Below are 20,635 nucleotides of genomic sequence, written 5' to 3' on the forward strand. Positions count from 1 at the left end.
TGAACAGCAGCACCATGGGAATACAGCATCATTTATAACACTTCATATTACAAACAGAGCAGGATAAGGAGATGAATTCAGACTGCTAGTTTGCATTAAGGTCTTGCCTTTCTGGCTTCTATGTGCATTTGATTTGTTGTTGAGCATATAAATGTAGTGATCTTTTAGCTGTCAGATGCAGGCTAGCAGGGGTCTCCTGGGGTATGATCCAGTTTTAAAGATCCCCTTAGGAAACTCAGAATCCCTAGTGATGATACATGCTATAAATAAGCATGTGTCAAAATATGTAGAATACTGTACACTTATATTTGACAGTTACTTTGTACCAATCCAGAAAAAGAGACTGAAAAAGGCAAGCTGTTTATTTGCACAGTGTTTCAACAATATTTGAATAATGAAAAATGAATGGTGGTTATCCTCAGCTATTGAGGAATAGGCCCATTACTCTCTGATAATCAGTTTAGTGAGGGATAAGTCAGCTAGTCAATATCACATATATCACAAAATAATAGGGCTACTCAAATAAATAAATGAAATGAATAACACCCCTACTCATATGGAATATTAAAATAATCATATTCTCTTAAAACATGTAAAACAGATGTAAAACTCATCTCTGAATGCCACGAAGGACCATTTAGAATCAGCAAGTGTGTCCCAATGTTTTGATACACTTTTTTTGGTATTGTTATTGGGTATATGGATATAAATCATCTTACCTGCAACAGTATCGTTCACAAGATACACTTGGCTCAAAATATTCTTCATCACTGACAAATGATTTACAAGTTTTGTTTCCAGTCAATGGACTGTAAATCCAGCATCTTATAAAGTAGGCTATCCCGTCATTATTTCGGTGTGAGAAATCAGTGTCAGAATGAATCAAACTGAATCACAAACGATTTTAGACATTTTTGCAAACCTGTTTGACCATTTAAATCAGGGGTGGGCAACTCAGGCCCTCAAGATCCATTTTTCTGTTTAGTTCCTTTAGTTAGGGATTAGACAGCTACAGGCAGATGTGTTTGATCAAGGTTGGAGATAAAGGTTTGAGGCCAGATCTCGAGGGACAGAGTTGCCCATTTACGAATGTGGTATCACAGCTGGTTAAACACACATGTATATTTCTGAAATATTACCAAGGAAAATGATTCCCAGGTCAGTACAGGTTAATCTCCATCATCAGACAAGGATTGATTATCAGTAATATTTTACCAGGGTACAGCTGTATGGCACTAAATGACATATTGCTGAAGTATTTCAGTAAAAAAGGGTCTAGCAATTGTTTTATCTCAAGATGAAGTGACATGCAATGGATTGAATAGCTGGCACTGGGTTTTTGAATGTTGCGAACATGCTCAGCCAAGGGGAAAATTCTTCTATCTGCCAAAAGAACCAAACACAGACACTAAACAAGCTCAGACTGTGCAGAGACAAGATTGATATTGACAAATGCGACACTCAAAAAGGCACAATAGATATTTCATATGTAAAGAACTCAACAGACATTTTATGTGGCTTTGCTTATTGAGAGTCTGAGCCAAACAGACCAAAAATGAATGTTCTGTCATCATTTACTCACCATTGTGTTTCAAGCCCATATGGCTTTCTTTGTTCTGAGGAACATATACACACTTTTATTCTTGAGAATACACTGGAATACAGTGTATTCTTATTATTTCAGCACTCGAGTCCATACTACGTCTTCTAGTCCAAGTCTGATGAGTCAGATGACGCGGTCGGAAGGTAAACAAATAATTTTGATTTTCCATACTGGCTTTCACGGGACTAATGAATGAAACAAGTAAGAATTTTCTTTTTTTCTGTTATTCTTTTTACTGAAATATTGCACATGCATGGCTACGGTGAAATAAGTCACTCTTTGGGGAAAAAAAAGAGTCATATAAAACATTTGTTAATAAAAGAATCATTCATCAATGACCAATCAATCAGTAAAAGCTTGAAAGATTCAGTTCTTATTCATTTTAATTGCATGCAAAAGAGCGACAATCTTTATAATTTCTCCTTTTGTCTTAAACGGAAAGAAGTCAGTCAAGTATGGAAGCTTGTTTCTGCCACAGAATAAACTCACAACTAATAGTTATAAAGTCCAAATTCTGAGATATAAACTCGCAATTGTGTTGCCATTTTATTTATTTTTTGCTTTTTTAATTGCAAAATTCTTTTTCACAGAACTGAGATATAAAGTCGCAATTCAGAGAAAAAAAGACAGAATTGTGAGATAAAAAGTCACAATTACTTTTTTTGTTTTATTCCATGGTGGAAATTTGGAACAAAATATTTAATATTAAACAACTCAGCAAGACTTTATTGGGGTAGAGTGTAAGACATTTCAAGAGAGTCCACAGCCCTGCATTGTGTTAGGAATAAAGTGGAGTCATGACCACAGCCGTGCTATAATTTACAACCTCAAATCATCACTCGGAAAACCATGTTGCCAAAAAGCCTTAGCGGGAGAGACTTAGGAGGGCACCTAATTGGGAGCAATATCTGTCATGGGTCAGAGCTGAGCGGTACAGATCTCCCTCTCTTTTTAATTAATACCAGTGGGCTGTCACAGCCTCTGAATGAGAAGTCATAAAAATGAGTGTTCAGTCAACCATGCAGCCATTTAAAAAAAAAAAAGGCACTACGTGTGTTTGTATTGATGCCTCGTTCGTTTTCTGTTTTTCTTTCTCCGTTCACTGTTGTGGATCAAACAATTTAGTCAATAGGGCTTTTTGGTGAGCTGGACACGTTCAGAAATGTTCCAGCAGCCCGTAGTTATGACATATACAATAACACAAGCAACATGGGTCAGTATTGCACCATAACCAAACATTGACCATCATGTCACTTCTTCATCATACCTGTGTCATTAAAGATCAGTACATAACAGCAAAACACAAAGGGTTAACGTTTGATCACAATATGAAACCCTAGAATTTTGGTTGACATTGTGTCAATGAATGAATATTCATACATGTGAATATGCACTACTTTAATGACAAGACAAGGCAAAGTAGCAGTTAAGGAAAAAAACTAATCAAGGATACCAGCCACAGCAGCAATCGTTCTCCCCTCCGCCATGCATGTTTAAGATTTGTGGCCCACCATATCAAGATGCATATCAAGATGCTGATTAGACAGCATGATTATTGCACAGGTGTGCCTTAGGCTGGCCACAATAAAAGGCCACTCTAAAATGTGCAGTTTTATCACACAGCACAATGCCACAGATGTTGCAAGTTTTGAGGGAGCGTGCCATTGGTATGCTGACTGCAGGAATGTCCACCAGAGCTGTTGCCCGTGAATTGAATGTTCATTTCTCTACCATAAGCCATCTCCAAAAGGCATTTCAGAGGATTTGGCAGTACATCCAACCGGCCTCACAACCGCAGACCACGTGTAACCACACCAGCCCAGGACCTCCACATCCAGCATGGGGTTATGGTATGGGCAGGCGTATGTTATGGACAACGAACACAGGTGCATTTTATTGGTGGCATTTTGAATGCACAGAGATACCGTGACGAGATCCTGAGGCCCATTGTTGTGCCATTCATCCTTGACCATTACCTCATGTTGCAGCATGATAATGCACGGCCCCATGTTTCAAGGATATGTGCACAATTCCTGGAAGCTGAAAACATCCCAGTTCTTGCATGGCCAGCATACTCACCGGACATGTCACCCATTGAGCATGTTTGGGATGCTCTGGATCGGCGTATATGTCAGCGTGTTCCAGGTCCTGCCAATATCCAGAAACTTCGCACAGCCATTGAAGAAGAGTGGACCAACATTCCACAGGCCACAATCAACAACCTGATCAACTCTATGCGAAGGAGATGTGTTGCACTGCGTGAGGCAAATGGTGGTCACACCAGATAATGACTGGTTTTCGGACTGGATAAGAGTAGTGTTTGTTCAGTGTAGTTTGATGGAAGCATGAATAGGTATACAGCACCTGGAATTCAATGTCATTTACTGTGACACACTAATGATTAAGTGTTTTGCTGATATTTTCACTGTATTTCATCAAATTTACCCTGGAAGAAAATTTGTGGTTGATGAGTTGATGAAGGTCGTAGGCGAAAATGTGAAAACCATATATTAAATGGTTAAGACAAAATGGCATTTTACAGCTTTTAAATAATTTTAGCAAATGCTAATTTTTACAATATATTTTTAAATAAGATTTTTTTTTAAACTAACCAAATAAATAAATAAATAAATATATAGGTCAAGAATTCAGTGTAATTAAGTTTCCCTCAACAGTTTGATTATGATTGATGCTTATGAAATTCATGATTGATGACAAGTCATTAAAAGTTTCCCCAACTATTTGGTTATGATTAATGATGAGCCATGATTGACAGGTCATTCAGGAGTTCCATTACTAAATATATGTTAAAAAAACAGAAATAACGATTTTCTTGGAATTCAGGGCATTGTAAAATGGCACTGCAAACAAATTAGCAGATGGAGATTAATGGATCCATCAATAAATAACACCAAACTTAACACCCCTCTTCTGACAAGACTTGCTTTGATTTGGGACTTGATTTACCTCATTTAAACCCAATCCATTCATATGTGCTTTAAGAATATACAATTAATAAAATCAACATCAACTGCATTTGGAAACAATGTATTCTAACAGTATCCATGTAGATTGAGCTGTGGATACCAGAAGAGAAATTAGAGAAAACATATCTCAAGATATAACAGCTCATCTGTGTCTCAAGAATGCCCAAGTAAGACATGCTGCACTGTCTAGAGAATACAATGAAAAAAAAACGTCATGCTGAATAAGCAGTGAGGTGCCCTTGATTTACTCAAAGCCTATTGGGGAACCAGATGGATCTGTGTCACCTGCCCAGCTTTGAAGTTCACGAACCCCTGCAGGATATCCACCAAATGAGGGATCAAATTCTGTTTGATGCCATTTTCCCCTCTGTATTGGAAGATGAAATAACGTGAGAAGACTTGTCTTTATTGCACATAGCTAGTGTCTTATCATCAAGCTTGGATAATGAAATATGAGGTTAGCTGCATTTCATAATACTGTTAGCTTAGACCTTTAGATTGCTGATTCATATGAGCCAACCTGAAGTTACTATTAAAGACTAAATAGTATAAATTGAATAAATAGTTCAGGGTGACAGTAATATTAATTCACTACATGTACTTATAGAGTTACGGTTAGTGTTTGGTTTAGGGTTAGTTACTTATAATTATGCGTAATCTTTGTTTACTTTTTTACAGTGTAGTGACCAAAACTGTCAAGCTCCAAAAAGGACAAAAAAGCATCATACAAGTATGTGACCAGTAGACAATATTCCAAATCTTTAAAACCATTTGATAACTTTGTAAGGAAAAGTCTTTATTCAATGATAATAGCACCATTTGAAATGAGAAATGCTTACGTAATCCATTGAAAATGACATGACATGAGGTATGGGTTAAACAGAATTTTCATTATGGGTGAATTATTCCTTTAATGTTTATGTGCTGTAAAATATCAGCTCATGCTCACCTCAAGCTAAATGTCGCATATGACATGCTATAACACTAGCCGATGCAGTCGACCATTCGGCTTCACTGACTGTTTCACAAAGCAGCGGGTCATGCGGTTCTTAACTGAACATGTTTGGAGCTCCTCGGGGTCCAGTGCACATAATTAAATGAAAAACTCTGCTATTATTTACCAGACGTTTCTCAAAGACCTTTTGCTCCATCTCTCATCACGGTCTCCTCTATTTTTCTTTGATTCTTAGAAACCACACTGACCTTTGACAAAGGGTCAAAGAAAAACTACACCTTTGTGCCACAATACCATGCCATGAATTCAATCTTCAGATACCTCATGCTTTACTTATTGACACTGTTAAGTGTTTGGTTCACTCTGCAAAATTATATGGAGGTATTTTCAGTTAAATATTGTTTTTGCAAAGACTATAAGAGCAGTACTTGGTTGAATTATAACAGTAATTTTTTTTGCTGAAAAATAAAACCAGCCTTGGACCAAATTGCAGAAAAAAGAAAAAAAAAAGAAAAAAAAAAGAATTGCAGTGTTGTAATCAAGTCTGGATAAGACCAGACTCAGATGCAAGTCCATCTCAAGTCCATATTTCAGGAGCGTTTAGACTCGAATAAACTGGTTTGATAGCCACAGAAAATAAGGCCTTGTACTCTGAACTTAAGCCGAACTTGATTCTAAGTCTGGACTTGATCAAACTCAAGTACTATAACACTGTTTAGTTGGTTTTCAGTCTGGTTTAAGTTTGGTTAGCTGGTCTCTCAGCCTGACAAGGTGGCCAAAACTATCAAACCAGACTGGACAGCAGAAATTAGCCAGCTTGAACCAGATAACCACCTTAGGCTGGATTAAGCTATTTTTTTCCAGTGGTGTACAGCATTGAAGGACAAAGGTTGTGTAAGGTTCAGAAGAGGAAAAGTGACTGTGTTATGGTGGCAGTCAGCAGTAGGGTGTGCTGTTTTGTAGCTGAATTCCAACTGACCCTGAATAGTAGGGTTTTCTGACATTCACTAGTTTCCTAGTCAGTTTAAATCATGGGAGACTGGGGCTAATTGTCACACATGGAGGGTCGCAAGGGCTATATGTCAGTAGCTATAAGGTTCTGAGGCAAAAGTCCAATTGCATATTTTCTCTATAGCTGTGACTTTTTACGTTGGTTACAAAACAATCTTACAGTAAATAATAATAATTAAAGAATTATGTCCTCCAAACTAAAATTTCAATATCATCTTATTTCAATAGTTGTTGCTTTTTTAAACTAACACAAAATGACAGCTTAAAGTAGGTTTTAATTTTACTGAAGTTGTCACGTATGTTTTACATGTAATTTTATTTGTAAATTATCTTTATTAATTAAAATACTTTAAATGTTTTCTTTTTCATAATTTAGCTGTTTCATGAACTTTGTTATAATGTGACAACATGCCCTATTGGGTTGATTGATGTGTGTTCAATGAACTGTTTAATTGCCTTTTTTTTTTTTTTTTTTTTTTTGCAACCAAGACTTTAAGGTTTGTGCCTATAATTGATTTTCAAAAATAAACCTGCCCTGCGAAATATTCACAGGAATAAAACGTGTGACAACTAGCACCCATCTCATTCGAGCTGTGAACTGAAAATGCTACAGGGAGGAAGCTTTCGTGGAACAAATGAATCTTCTTACATTTTAGGTTTATCCTGAGCTGCCCTTGCCATATCTGAGCATAGCACACATAGATAAGCTTTATGCAAATGTAAGTGGAATTAAAGCAGAGCCATTAAGCTATTACAGTTCTAATATTGCAAATGAAATTCTTAAGGGTCCAGTCTATGACATTCCAATTTTTAATTACAATATCACAAACCACAAATGGCACTGAGAGGTCAGGCGTTAGACAAATGATGCAAATGATCACTATCACATACAAATCTTCCCTTTGAGGCACTTTTGCTCACTGAATTTGGGGCGTGCTTACAGAGACACTCTGTTGTATGTTAGGTACCACAACTGCGCATTTCATCCACTGAGAGACGGCTGGAGGAGGGGATACGCATCATATATACCTAACCAACCGTCTTGTGGATCACTCTGCTGGTCGGAACCGATCACGGGGCACGCGTGTGCGGTGGATACACCAGAGCGCTGTAATTCGTGGACTAATTGCGGGAATACGAGGAGCATCTCTGTGCGCGAGAGGGAATAAATATCGCTCTCCTGACCGTCTCCACACAGTCTTCGATTTAGAGGGCATTTATTTTGTACTAAAAGTGAGAGAACGATATCAGGAAAGATGTTGCCGACGACATTATGGGGTTAGAGGTGCCGAGATTCATCCCATCACTGAATATGGAGTAAATTCCCACGTCTTCTCTAATTTTGACTTGGAATACAGTGAACGGGAGCGTATCACGGTGACTCGGTGAGTTGATTCATTAGCTAGTATGCACTGCAAGATTATTCAAAGTTAAACTGTTAGCCCAAGTTTTATTCGAGATGCCAAATAATGTAAATTATAAATTATCGATATATAATGAATAATAAATTATTAAATACGAAAATCAAGAGCAGTTTTACACATGGAAACCTGGCAACGACCCCTATGATTTCTAGAATGCAATGAACTGATAATTAATGGGAAGGAATTCAACGTTTCTGAGTCTGACGAATCTTAACGATTCCACTAGCAATCTTTAAGTCTACTTTTAAGTTAGACATATGAGGAAATAAAAAGAAATGCAATTCTTAATGAATTTAGCCTACTACTCGGCAGTCGATGCGATCTTTGATTTCAAAAGAACAGATCGTATACTATTTAAACAGAATTCTTTCAAAAGGCGTTTAAACAGACTTTACAGACTTTTTTTTTTAGAGTAGGCTATTAATACCAAATAATAATAAAAAAACCACAATGTGACATTCCATTCATTCAGTCAGTCAGTCATTTGATGCATACACTAGTTCATGTGTAGCCTATCAACACTGACATTTGAGTCTCAAGAGCTGTACAACATAGACTTGCAGTTCCTGGTTTGTTTAGCGGACATAAAACGAATAACTTGCGATTCAGCGATTAGTTCAACTCACAACAAAAGAATCAGCTCATTAGAGTTGTTAATTGTTGGGGAATCGGGTTACCCTGCTGCATTTTATTCACTGAAAAGAATCGGATCACAAAAATGAATCGATTTTTTTTTTTTTTTTTTTTTTTAAAAAGGGAATCAGGATCGTACTAAGATCATAACAGGTTTTTTGATTCGCTAATCATAAACGCATTGTTCGAGAATCAATCAGACTAAACTGACATAAACAAACTGATTGTGCGCATGTAGCTCAGTAGAATAGTAGAATAGCCGGGAATAGTATTTACTGGAGGAAAATCTGTCTCCGAAACCTCGTAGGCCTACTTTCAAAGCACTGAATTTAAGTGAGGACTTACTTCTTCATCGATGATGGACGTTCTTCAGGTATGCAGGTGTGTGGTAGCAATAGCCCATGAGTACTACATCCGCCATCTTGGCATGATTTCCCTTATGTTCTTTGACCTATGATAAATCAAAAACAGTGCAAAACAATTTAATCAGCTGTTGTTAAACAAATTTAAACAGCTTTCTTTGGGGGAAAGTAAACACTTAAAACAAGCGTATTTTGCAGCCATTTTTAATTTTCGAATTATATGTGAATTCTGACAGCGCCTAATATGCTTTTGTAGCAGCTGCACGTGTGATTTATTAGGTGAACTGCATACTGATCTCAGTCATGTAGGGCAGAAGATCACATGGGGCACACACATCACTCTTACTGCAGATAACCTCACATTTCCTCAGACTCAAGAGACAATGTATAAGGGATAAAAATAAAAACTGGCAGGTGCTGTTCTTCAGCATCTCCATTCTGATACTAGTCGCTCGTAACACAATTCTCTTATAATGCATCCCACACAATAGAAGCTACATGTATATGGAATTCCATGAAGAGACATTTCAAGGAATACTTCCATGCCCAGCCCATTTACTCTGTTCTAAATATATAATTGGTTAGATATTGTTCTTTTTTTTAAAAATAGAATATTACTTGTCTGCATGAAAAATCATTCTCTCTTTTGATGGTCATGTTGGAGCCAATTGTACACTAGTTGTTTAATCTAATTCCATACAGTAACCAGGAATGTCTGGAAACACCATGGAAATTAATTTGTCAAAAAATCTGAGAACCCCACAATTGTCAGTGAGAGGGTAAAACCCATACTTGTGTAATACTTTTATGATAGTGATCTGATCTGGGTTGGTTGCTTTTGAAGTAAACCCTCAAACAAGTGTTAGGTGGATCAATAAACTATCAGCCTCTCCTCAGATCAGCCAACACTCCTTCTATCGCCTGGTTTATAATCTCACAAAGGTGTGACTAAGCTTTGAGAACTTTAGTGCCATTATGTATTGCAGGAGTGAGACAGAGAGAGGAAGGACTCACAGGAGAAAATACATTCGGCTCTCTATATCCGCACCACATCTGCTATTCAAATAGGAATGGGATCCTTCTCTCGTGTGTTCATGTTTATTTATGGATGCATCTGGGATGCATGTCTCATCTCATTTTGTTGCTAACAAGCACAGCCAAATTAGAGGTGAGAACACTGGGAAACAGCAATGTGCAGAATTCAGTCAAACCACTCCACAGCACAGCTTGGCTTCCTCCGAGACTATTTATTTATCTCATTGTGGCGTATAAAGTTTATTTAAAGACAGACTAAAGATAAATTTGAACATGTGGGAGGAATTCATTAGAGATGAAAGTAATGTTAGTTTATATAACAGAGTTTTGCCTCAAAAGAGCAATATGTTCACAATTTCACATGAATGCATATCGGTACCTACCAAATCAGTTATCTGCCAATATTAGATTTTTTTTAAATTATAATTATCAGTATTGTTGGTGTTGTAAATTTAATTGTTCATTTACAAACTCAGTTTTTAAAATTAGATTGCCTCTGCCATTATCTAATGCTCACCTAAGGTTAATCTTTAAAAACACTAATGATTTAATAACACTGTTAATCTTTAGCCAACACAGTAATCTGTAGCCATTCTCAAAATAAATGTTTCACACTGTACATTTTAAGGTTGTGATGCTTAAATTCACATGATTTTCATTTTTAGTGTTTTATTTTTAATGTACTTTAACAAAATAGTACATAATTGTAATATCAGCATTTGTATGGTTATCAGCCATAAAATAAAACTAATAATTTAGCATCCTTTTTGAAGCTTGAAAGTTTGAGACCCCATTCATTGTTGCACAAAAAGAGAGGGATGGATCGCTGGCTGCCATCTTACTGTTAAGTGCACTTCCTCTCCTTGCCCCTCAACACTAGTGGTGGAAAGAGTAATGAAAATGTTTACTTAAGTAAAAGCATTGCTACTTAAGAAACAATTCACTTGTTTCATGACTCATGACTCAAAAAACATGACTCAAGTAAGAGTAAATAAGTAGTATGTTAAAAAGCTACTCAAGTTACTACATTATAGTACTTAATGTGATTTTAAAGTGAAAGAAGACGTGAAGGGAGGGAATTCAATTTGACACTTGTGCGCTTTTTTGTGCTGTGCACACATCCAAAGCAAGTACAGAGAGATGCCTCTCATATAGTGCACAAATGTTGAATTGATCATAAATATGCACAAAATTATGTCAAAGGAATTTGATATAACACAGTCAGTTTTGTCTTTAGCAAAAGTTCCTCATGAAAGTGTTCTGAAGGCTGCTGATTTGTGTTCATGGTATTCAGCTGCAACAAAATGTTTTACAAAAAGACAAGATAAGAAAATAAAGAAAATAAATATTTGATATCTAAACAGCATGCTATGTTTTGGAATTGTCTAAAGTAAAATCTACAGAAAACAACCTTATCAATGAATCTAAAACTTATTTAATACAAATATACTGTATGTAACTTCAGGTTTAGTGAAAGAAAAAGATTGAGAAGCTCAATGATGTACTGTAGACTGGAATAACAGAACCATGAAAAAGATCAGCACGGTACAGATAGCCCCACAAAATGTATTATACATAAAACATATTAGATACAAAAGTAACTTGAACATATTTAAAAATTGGTTTTGTTAGTTATTCAAAGAATAAAGATTAAGACCGCCCCCACTTAGCCCGTCCCAACAAAAAACACCATAGTGATACATTGAACTGTTTAGAGTGAATGTTAAAAGAAAATGTGAGCAACATGCATGATGATGGTACAAACAGTACCTGAAGTGCTGTCAGGTTATCCTTCCTCTTTCAATGATTTGGGTGTCAGATGTCCACAAAGTCTTGAATCTTGACAAAAGGATGGTAGCTGCGATAAGCTCAGGGTCGTCCATCATTTTCCCAAATCTCTTTTGGAGTCATTCTTGTAATGCTTGCATCAGTGACAAACATAATTTACTGGAGGCCTCCATTCTCCTCAGTTTTGCCCTTAGTGGAACACAGTTGGGAGCAAACATCCCAGACTGTAAGACAGTGAGTGCTAATGTAACAGGCTTCATCACTGCTACATACTCAGCCAGAAATGCAATCTCAGCTGGCATTCAACCTACAAGATATTATATATTTATATGCAAACCAAGCTTTAGTAATAACCTTGACTTACAAATGCAAAATATTCAGTTAAATAACTAAGAGAGCAGTTACATGTTTACTTTGAAGGCTCCACACACATTCCGAATCGCCTCCTCAACATGGTCTTTAATTATATGGACCACCCTTTCGACAGCCAGGTGTAGTGAATACCACTGAGTTTGGTTTGTCTTATAAACTGCAGGTGGCACTCAGCGTCTACTACCTCAGAAGCTGCTGAAGATCTTGCAGTTTTGTTCCACATAGCATTGCACTTAGAAAAAGCAGAGCATTATGCTTTCTGTAGATCACATTCTGAGTTTCAGCTGCAGAAGCATAGCTATTACCACTAGGTTTAACAGTTGGCATGCACATTGCTGGTGTTTTGGAAGATGATATTCTAAAACAGAATCATCTGCCAAAATGATACTCTACTTCCTCTTCATGTTCAGTGTCATCATCAGTGTCATCATCAGCCTCAGTGTCAGCTACTGTCACGTCAGTCTCTTCCTGCACCCCAAAGACTCTGAAGGTCTTAAAAAAATGAGACGCACTGTCTGTAGTTGTTCTTGTCACGGATGCGAGATTGGCTGTGGATATAATCAAGAGTAGATGCAAGTATATTGAATGTGTGGCTCCCTCTGAGACGTTTGCAAGCTAAAGCTGCAGATCTCCGGTCTACTGTCTCATCAATCCAGTGAGCAGTGACCCTGATGTAGCTTCTCTGCCTCACACTCCGACAGTCTGTTGTTGTTGACACAATCTCCACGTTTCTAAGTGTAGCTGTTATGGCTTTTCTGACATGCAAGCTTCTTGAATTCTCAAACGCACCAGTTAACCAGGGTCTTGAAAGCAGGTTGTTCAACTACTGAGAATGACTGAAGGCCTTCACAAATAAAGCTGATGACCAGCTTATCTAGCGTGGTCCAATAATAAAAACGATCTGGTCAATTCTGCATTGCTTGCTTGAAGATGTAGAAGATGGAGTCTTTTTTTATTATTTTTTATTCGCTGAGCAATGCAGTTTTCATAACCTTTCATTTTCTGTGGGTGCTTTCTCTGTAATGACACATTTAACTGATAATTTACAGGGAAACATTTAAAATCTAGCCTACTTGTTGAAAGTTTTATTCCTCTGATTGATAACTAATACTAGTGCAGGATAGGCAGTTGCTTAAACTATGCTAGCTATGTAAGACTTTTTTCAAGCTTTCACAAAATTAGTACTTTAGAGTAATGCATGCCCTGTTTCATTTTGCCCTACAGGTTCTAGGTGAAGTGGCACATACTGTACAGTCTGTAAGTCAATTTTCAATGTCATGTTTCACTGCAGGACAACCCCTGACAAAGAGTGTTTAAGCAATTAACAAATAAACGGGTTCGGATCTACCAATTTTACAAATATAATTTACAGATAATCAAATTAATTCAATTAATTTTGGCTAACTTACTAGCTTATTCTGCATATTTAACTTCAGCTTGCCCGTTTGCTAGTGACTTACCTCAATTTGTTTGCGCAATTTCAGAGAGGAGTTGTGAAAGGCTGATATTTCCACATGCTTTGGCAGACAGAGTTTGCAGCTCATGAAAAAGCTTTTATCCTTACTGCCTCGGAAACTGAATAGCGGAGAAAGATGCGGCCAGGGATGCTTATCATCATCATAGGATCTGTTGGTCTCCTCTGCAGATATAGCCATTTCGCTGTATCTTTTTCTGTTCTTTTTTTTTTTTTTTGCAAAGCCATACCTTATCGTTGGCTAGTGCCATGATTGGCTCATGAATCTTACAAACTTTACTGTTTCACTGAGTAGGATTAGAACAATGAGGGATGTTTTTTTTTTTTTTTTTACTTTGTACTTTTGGTGAGAAATAAATGTGGCAAAGTTAAAAACTTAGCTAGATTATTTCATTTTCATAGTCACCCTGGTGTGCTAAAATTTTTTTTATAATATTAATGGGAATATACTTCAGAGATATTTTACTCCTAAACAATTCTAGGGGCGCCAATAATTGTGGCCAACGTGTTTTGGAGTTGTGGAGATCCCATTTTGTTTCAAAGAAAGGTTAGATTTTTGCGAATTTTTTGAATGGAAGATTAAAAGGACCGGAACTCGGACATCTTTAGGTTTCAGCGCCATAGAGAAATATTGGAAGATCCGATGTTCTCATCGTTTTGATGGTATTTATGCTACAAAAATGGTAAAATGATGTGCCTGGGGTACTTGTAACACTGATTCCAGGCATCCTGAGAGGATTGGCATGGGTATTTATGTTTTGAATCACCGTTCTGTGCGCACGTTCACCAGCGCGTTTCAAAACTTTTTCAAACTCCTCCTAGACCGTTGCTATACCATTTTTAAATAACACACAAATGAATTTGAAGAGCACGCCAGAATCAACTTGAGGCTATATCTCCGCAATGCTTTAACCTATTCAGACCAAAATTGGTGTGTGTTATGACAACTAGCCTATGCCCTGATGATACCTGCACAGTTTCGACACAGTGCCTCTTAGCGGTGAGGAGAAAACCAGAAACTGGTCTCTTTAGATTCGGTGCAGCATGCCAAGTCAAACAATACCCAATTTTGTGTGTTGAATTTTTTTGTAAAATGCTACCTGTTACGAACTCATGAACGTATCATTACTGAGTGTCTCAAAATGAAGGTGCTTAAATGGTTTCGAGACCGCCATCTTGTCATCAAAAATTATAATGAAATTTAAATACAAATAGCTTTTCATTAATTTTGGCTATTGTAATGAAACTTAATAGATTCCTTTGGTCATGCTGAGAACACAGATACCAATTATGGCTGAACTTCCTGTCCACCATTTTGATTTTCTTTAAAAAAAATACTTTTACAAACTTTTCCTAGACCATTTGTCCAATTTTCACCAAATTCGAGTCAGATCATCTTCAAACCTTGCTGGCAGCAGATGGTCTTTCTACCTTGAATTTCTATGGTTTGATGCATGGAACATGATTTATTACCATTGGCTAAAAGACAATACAGTCAACTTCAGCACATTGTTACAAAAGCTGATGATTTATAGCAGGAATATGAAACCAGCTCCTACACCAAATGTTACTACCAAGCAGTTGATCTACAGTAATTATGATTAAAAGTACACATAATGCTAAGGTTCAACTGACACTTTTTCCCAAAGCATCTTAAAGCACACTTATTAAACAGAAAATCCCCCTGGAGTAACCTAGGGTTAAGTGGCTTGCTCAAGAGCTTGACGGGGATGGTTTTAGGGACTGTTCCCTCTAGAACTTCAGCTTGTCAAGAGATGACTGAGTTTGCCAAGTAGGACGTGTTCATTAATCAACATTAGTTTTTGGTTTTTGAACAACAATTCAGCCAAAAACCATTATCAGGGCTGTCTGGATGGCAACTCAACAGATGAGAACCACTAGCCTACACGTAACCCTAAAATCGAATTGACTAAAAATAATTTGGTTTATAAAAAATATGATGTTGATCTAGGAACACATTAGGGCTTGCATAGACTAGTTGGGTAGTCAATTACTTCAACCACTAGTTAGCGCTGTCAGAAGTAATTGAGTACTTGAGCACACAATAACCATTCTGCATCCTTCACATGTTGACAAGCTTGTTTTACTTAATGCAAACCACTGAGCCATGACAACGACTTAAGAGAGTATGTGGCAGGAGGACGATGACAGCAATTAGACTATATGGATTTTGTCTTATTCTATTATGATCTATTTTGAACTGGTTGAGTGAAGATCTGATGAGAGTACAGATCTATTATTCTTTTTATACTGAAGACCTGTGAAATGCTATATGACGAGGCTAATGTTACATACTAGGCTAACTGTGCTAACTGTTAAAATTTTAATAATGTATGCACATACTGTTCAACAAAAAAGACGCAGATGTTAAGGTTATAATGTTGCACAATTTTACAAACCCGTTATGTTTTTACAATACATGTAAGATAAATAATTGGGGCAAATATTGGGCTGACAATTAATAAACACTTGTTGACACAAACTATTACTTTTTATGTCTTTTTGAAACGCTAACATAAACCACGAGTACTGAGGTATTGTTTTGATAAGTAATCTACTAACTGAGGAATCAGTAGACGTCCTACTTGACAAAATCGCCTAACAATGTTAGAATCAGATTGACGTAGGATTTATTGCATAACCAGCCACAAAATCACCATCTATCGTGGAATCTATTTTATAGCTTCAAGTGGGAGATTTACTCAATGATTGGCTCAATATATAGTTTTCATCATCAACCAGTGGCCTGCTGGCCTATCATGCACCATAATGAGACCAACAGTGCTTGGCATGTTGATCATCTACAGTATGTAATACATTGTGTAAGTGGATTGTAATTACATGTAGACCTCATGTTGCATGTTGGTCCAGTCCTCAGATCTTGACATGTATGTATGAAATCAGCATGAATACCCACCTTTGATCCTTTACAATCATTTCTTGGGGCAAAACATATGCCTTTAACCACTTCTTATATCAAATATATATGCCAAAACAATGTTAATGCTAAGTAGTGATCTCATTTACTGGTGCGATAGAAGCATGGAATGGTGCATAACACTGTTGCTGAGGTGATGCCGCATTGCCTCATTATATTTGCCAGTTAAATGCTCATAATTTTGCTTAATAAGTTGGTTGGAAGCTGGTGGAAAAATCACACCCCAGCTCAGTTTTTTGGGAGGATCATGAGAGATTAATTGTAATTGCAATTCATGCCCTGTCTCTCGTGTTGCTGGATGTGACATGCAAGCTATTTGAAAACTACATCTATTTTTGTTAACCCACATTTTTTCAACGTAAATCTGCCCTTGAAAACCTTGCTGTGGGGTGTGAGTTGTCCTTTATTTTGTTGATGTGCCTGCTGGTGTACTTTTTGGGGGGTTGCATGCAAGCATAAGCGTAATTTGCGGGTTGGACACCCCACCACTTTTTTTTTGCCATGGGTTGATATTGTCCCAACCACTTTTTTTAAACATCTCGCAGCACTGAAGTACATAATACAAAATAAACATCTCTAGTTGATTAGCAATTTGTTCGTTAGTGTTAAATATTAGGCGCTCTGGCGGTGGAATGTGTTGTTTTTGAAATCATGCTGAGTGCTTGTTGCCGCGGCGGAAGGCAACAGTGTTCTCTTGGCACTCATGAAATGCATGTCTTCACACAGACGAGCGCTTCAATATATCGCTTAACTCTCTATTCATTCCGGTGAAATCACAAAACAAAATGCACAAAACGTGTCCCTGCTCTTGATATACAATCACTGATGAACATCTTTGGTTTTAGTGAGAACAAATGTGACCCCAGAACCTCTGGCACTCTTAACAAAAATGCAACCACCAGTCCATTTGGACAAACAAATCTATAATCTACATATTTATTCACTAATGTAAATACTCGAGACTAACAATATATTGTATTATAGTAGTAGATGTAAGGATGAAACTATGACATTAAACATGGGTTTTATGTCAATAAATTCAACTGAATGTACTGAGTTGAATGTACTGAATGTATTGCACACACACACTCCTGTCCCACCGACTTTTTAAAACAAAGTAACGCCACTGCATTCAGGTTACATACAGAGGTCACAATGAGAAACAATGACAACTGAAATGCTTTTCATGGGAGGACTGTAGCTACAGTTCCTCTTCCCTCTTGTCCTGTGTAAAAAGCCGAGCTGTGTAATCCAATCTGACAGAGTTTCCTGCGGCATAATGCTTCCCCAAACTTAAAAGACGCCAGGCAAATCCTCCCAGAGACCCCCTGTCCCTGCAATTATGACAGACACCCAGCAGTTATCCCCACTAGGATACAGCGCTAAACAAGGGGCTCCTCTGAAGATTATGCAATTATAATGCAAAGATAGCAGATTACCCTTCCTCTAAGCCTTCATGCGTTTATTGATTTAAAGGGCCAGTATACCAGAAATGAGTAAGCTTTATGAATCTGAACTGAGAAAAGAGTGTATACAAATGGTTTTAAACCTCAGGGTGTTTAAAAAAGGCTGACTAACTGGCTCTGTAGACAGAAAAAAAAAAATCATATTTCCTCAGGCCATAGAGCTGGAACTGTGACAGTTAGGGATTTTCAAAGCAAAATCAAGCAAATAAAAATCTCAAATACTAACAGGAGCGAGCTCCTCATGAAATGTTATAAAAAATCCCAAAGTGCTCTCCAGTCTGTCAAGAAAACATCTGAGTATTAATTAAATACAGTAAATGTAGCTTTTTGATCCAGATGCCCATATGATAGCATATAAAAGATCAACATATAAAGCATCGCTATATAGTGAATAATAAGTGAAATAGATGATCTATTATCAGTATGCATTCTTAAATATAAAGGTTCTTTAGGCATCTATGGTTCCATATAGAACCTTTAACATCCTGGAACCTTTCCATTTTACAGAGAGATCTTAAAGGTTCTTTTCTTTAGATATTAAAATGTTCTTCACACTAAGAACTGGTTCTAAGAGCTGTTCACTGAAAGGTTATTTGGGGAACCAAAAATGGTTCTTCTATGGCTTTGCTGTGAAAACAGATAATTCACTAAGGCTCTGTTATTAGGCCCTGGTATTAAGATGCGTTTTGGTCGATCAGATCAAGTGGATGAAGCTAAATACAGGTGTAAAACGGTAGTCGAAAACGCGTTTCGACCGGATTGCTTTCGTAGTGTAAAAGCTTGCGTGGTCAAAAGCGTTCGAATAGCCACAAAAGACTAATGCAAGGAACATTATGGGAAGCTCGCTAGCCAGATGGGATTTAAACTTGGGGCTCAAGCTGAAGACCCAAATTTGGTTTGGCAAAAAACATACCAAGCACAATGTTCTCTCACCATTCCTGATTTCTAACACACACTCACAGCATTCTTCATGGTCTTGAGGCTATCAGTGCAGAAACAAAAGCTGATGCCCTCAATATGTTTTTCCATCGTTCCTGGGCTCGTTCATATGTAATTTGCACAAGCATATTATGTCCATTAGATCGAAAGATCTGGGGGGGGAAAACATACATTTACCCACCCATAGACCCTCCTAGAAGAAATGAATGACAGATGAAAAGAGATGGATTAAAATACCAGGTGTAAATGGGTATTTTGAGGATGTTTAAAGTATTTCAACTTTAATAAAAAAAACCAAAAAACTTTGAGGCCCCATTTCGAATGCAAGAATATTTCCTGCAAGATGGCATCACTTTGTAATTGAAATATGCATAAACCACATATGTAAATGGCTGCATTTCTGGTAATCAAAATGAAAGGTCCTCCGAGAAGTCATTGCGAATTATTGTGTCAGATTCAACCCTACGCAGGGCCTCCGAAGATGTCATTTTGTCTGTATATGTGGGTGGAATTCTATGTGCCAGTGAAAGCGACTAACAGTATTTAGGTTGGCTTCTAGCTCCTATTAATAGTCAAGAGAAAGTAGCTTTTGAGGTCAACAAATTCCAGCCCCCTGAATTCTCTGATGTTGCAGGTTTCTGTTTGTTTCTTTGGTATTGTGAATAATAATGCATAATTTAGACTGCATCAGGCTTCACAACAAAAGCAGAAATTCTCAAAATTGTTGTTACTTTCTTTTAAATGTGCAATGAATATTTTTAAGGAGTTAACAGTTGGGGGATTCTAGCTGTCTGCTTTCTTGTTTTATTCTTCCATCGAAGCGACACTTCCATCTGTCATTTACACTCAAAATATCATTGCATTGATTTGCACAGGGCTTTAGTTTGCAGTGCTTTAATATTTTAGTTGCCGTCACATTGAAAACAACTCAGTTGTTAACTTTCTCTTTGATCCAACAACATTTCACCAGCATTTGTCCCTACAGTCAAGGTGAACACTTTTAAACAGGAGTGTAATCTTTCAGATCTGTCGATAGAAGCAGCGTGTCTGGCATATATGATTCAAAATGTCTTATTTTAATTATTTCTGTAATTACTTTCCCCCACAGATTATACTTCTCACATTCAAGGGAGAAATCATTCCATTCACAAGCAATTGGATGAGAGTCGTACTTGCCCTTGGCAACTAAAGATGACGTTACTATGGAAACGACTTGTGGTGCTATCAATCATTGGCTGCCTCACAGGTAAATTATTGTCCTGCTGTTTTTTCTTTTTTTTTTTTTTCTGAATGTGTTGCAATGGACTGTCTTGCAAGAAACAATTTCATTATGATCTTAAGCCTTCGATTCATTCAGTCCACGGTGGAGGTTTGAGACGAGGTGTGCTGAGTTGATACACACATTCATCTTGAGAATATTGTTGTTTTGAATATCTTTGAATTGAATTATCACATTTTATTCAAGAAAATAAATATAAATATATTGAGGAAGTAATCCTTTATTTTTAAGTATACTTAACTTGAACAGGAAATCACCACTTACACACAATATAAATAAATAACACCTAACCCTAATTTTGAGCCTCAAGTTATTTTTCATTATATATATATATATATATATATATAT

General features: G+C 37.0%; 1 protein-coding gene across 1 annotated transcript in view; it reads left to right on the top strand.

Annotated features, from left to right (window-relative positions):
• The first annotated feature begins 7,475 nt into the window (after positions 1–7,475).
• The window catches only part of cntn3b (contactin 3b), a 67,675-nt gene continuing 54,515 nt past the window's right edge, over positions 7,476–20,635 (top strand). Inside the window, exons 1-2 of the mRNA XM_084129139.1 lie at positions 7,476–7,941; positions 20,117–20,254. Of these exons, the coding sequence (XP_083985265.1) occupies positions 20,200–20,254 (55 nt within the window). The 5' untranslated portion in view covers positions 7,476–7,941; positions 20,117–20,199. The remainder of the gene's footprint in view (positions 7,942–20,116; positions 20,255–20,635) is intronic.

This window comes from Abramis brama (genome assembly GCF_963993115.1).
Source record: "Abramis brama genome assembly, chromosome: 11".
Classification (NCBI taxonomy): domain Eukaryota; kingdom Metazoa; phylum Chordata; class Actinopteri; order Cypriniformes; family Leuciscidae; genus Abramis; species Abramis brama.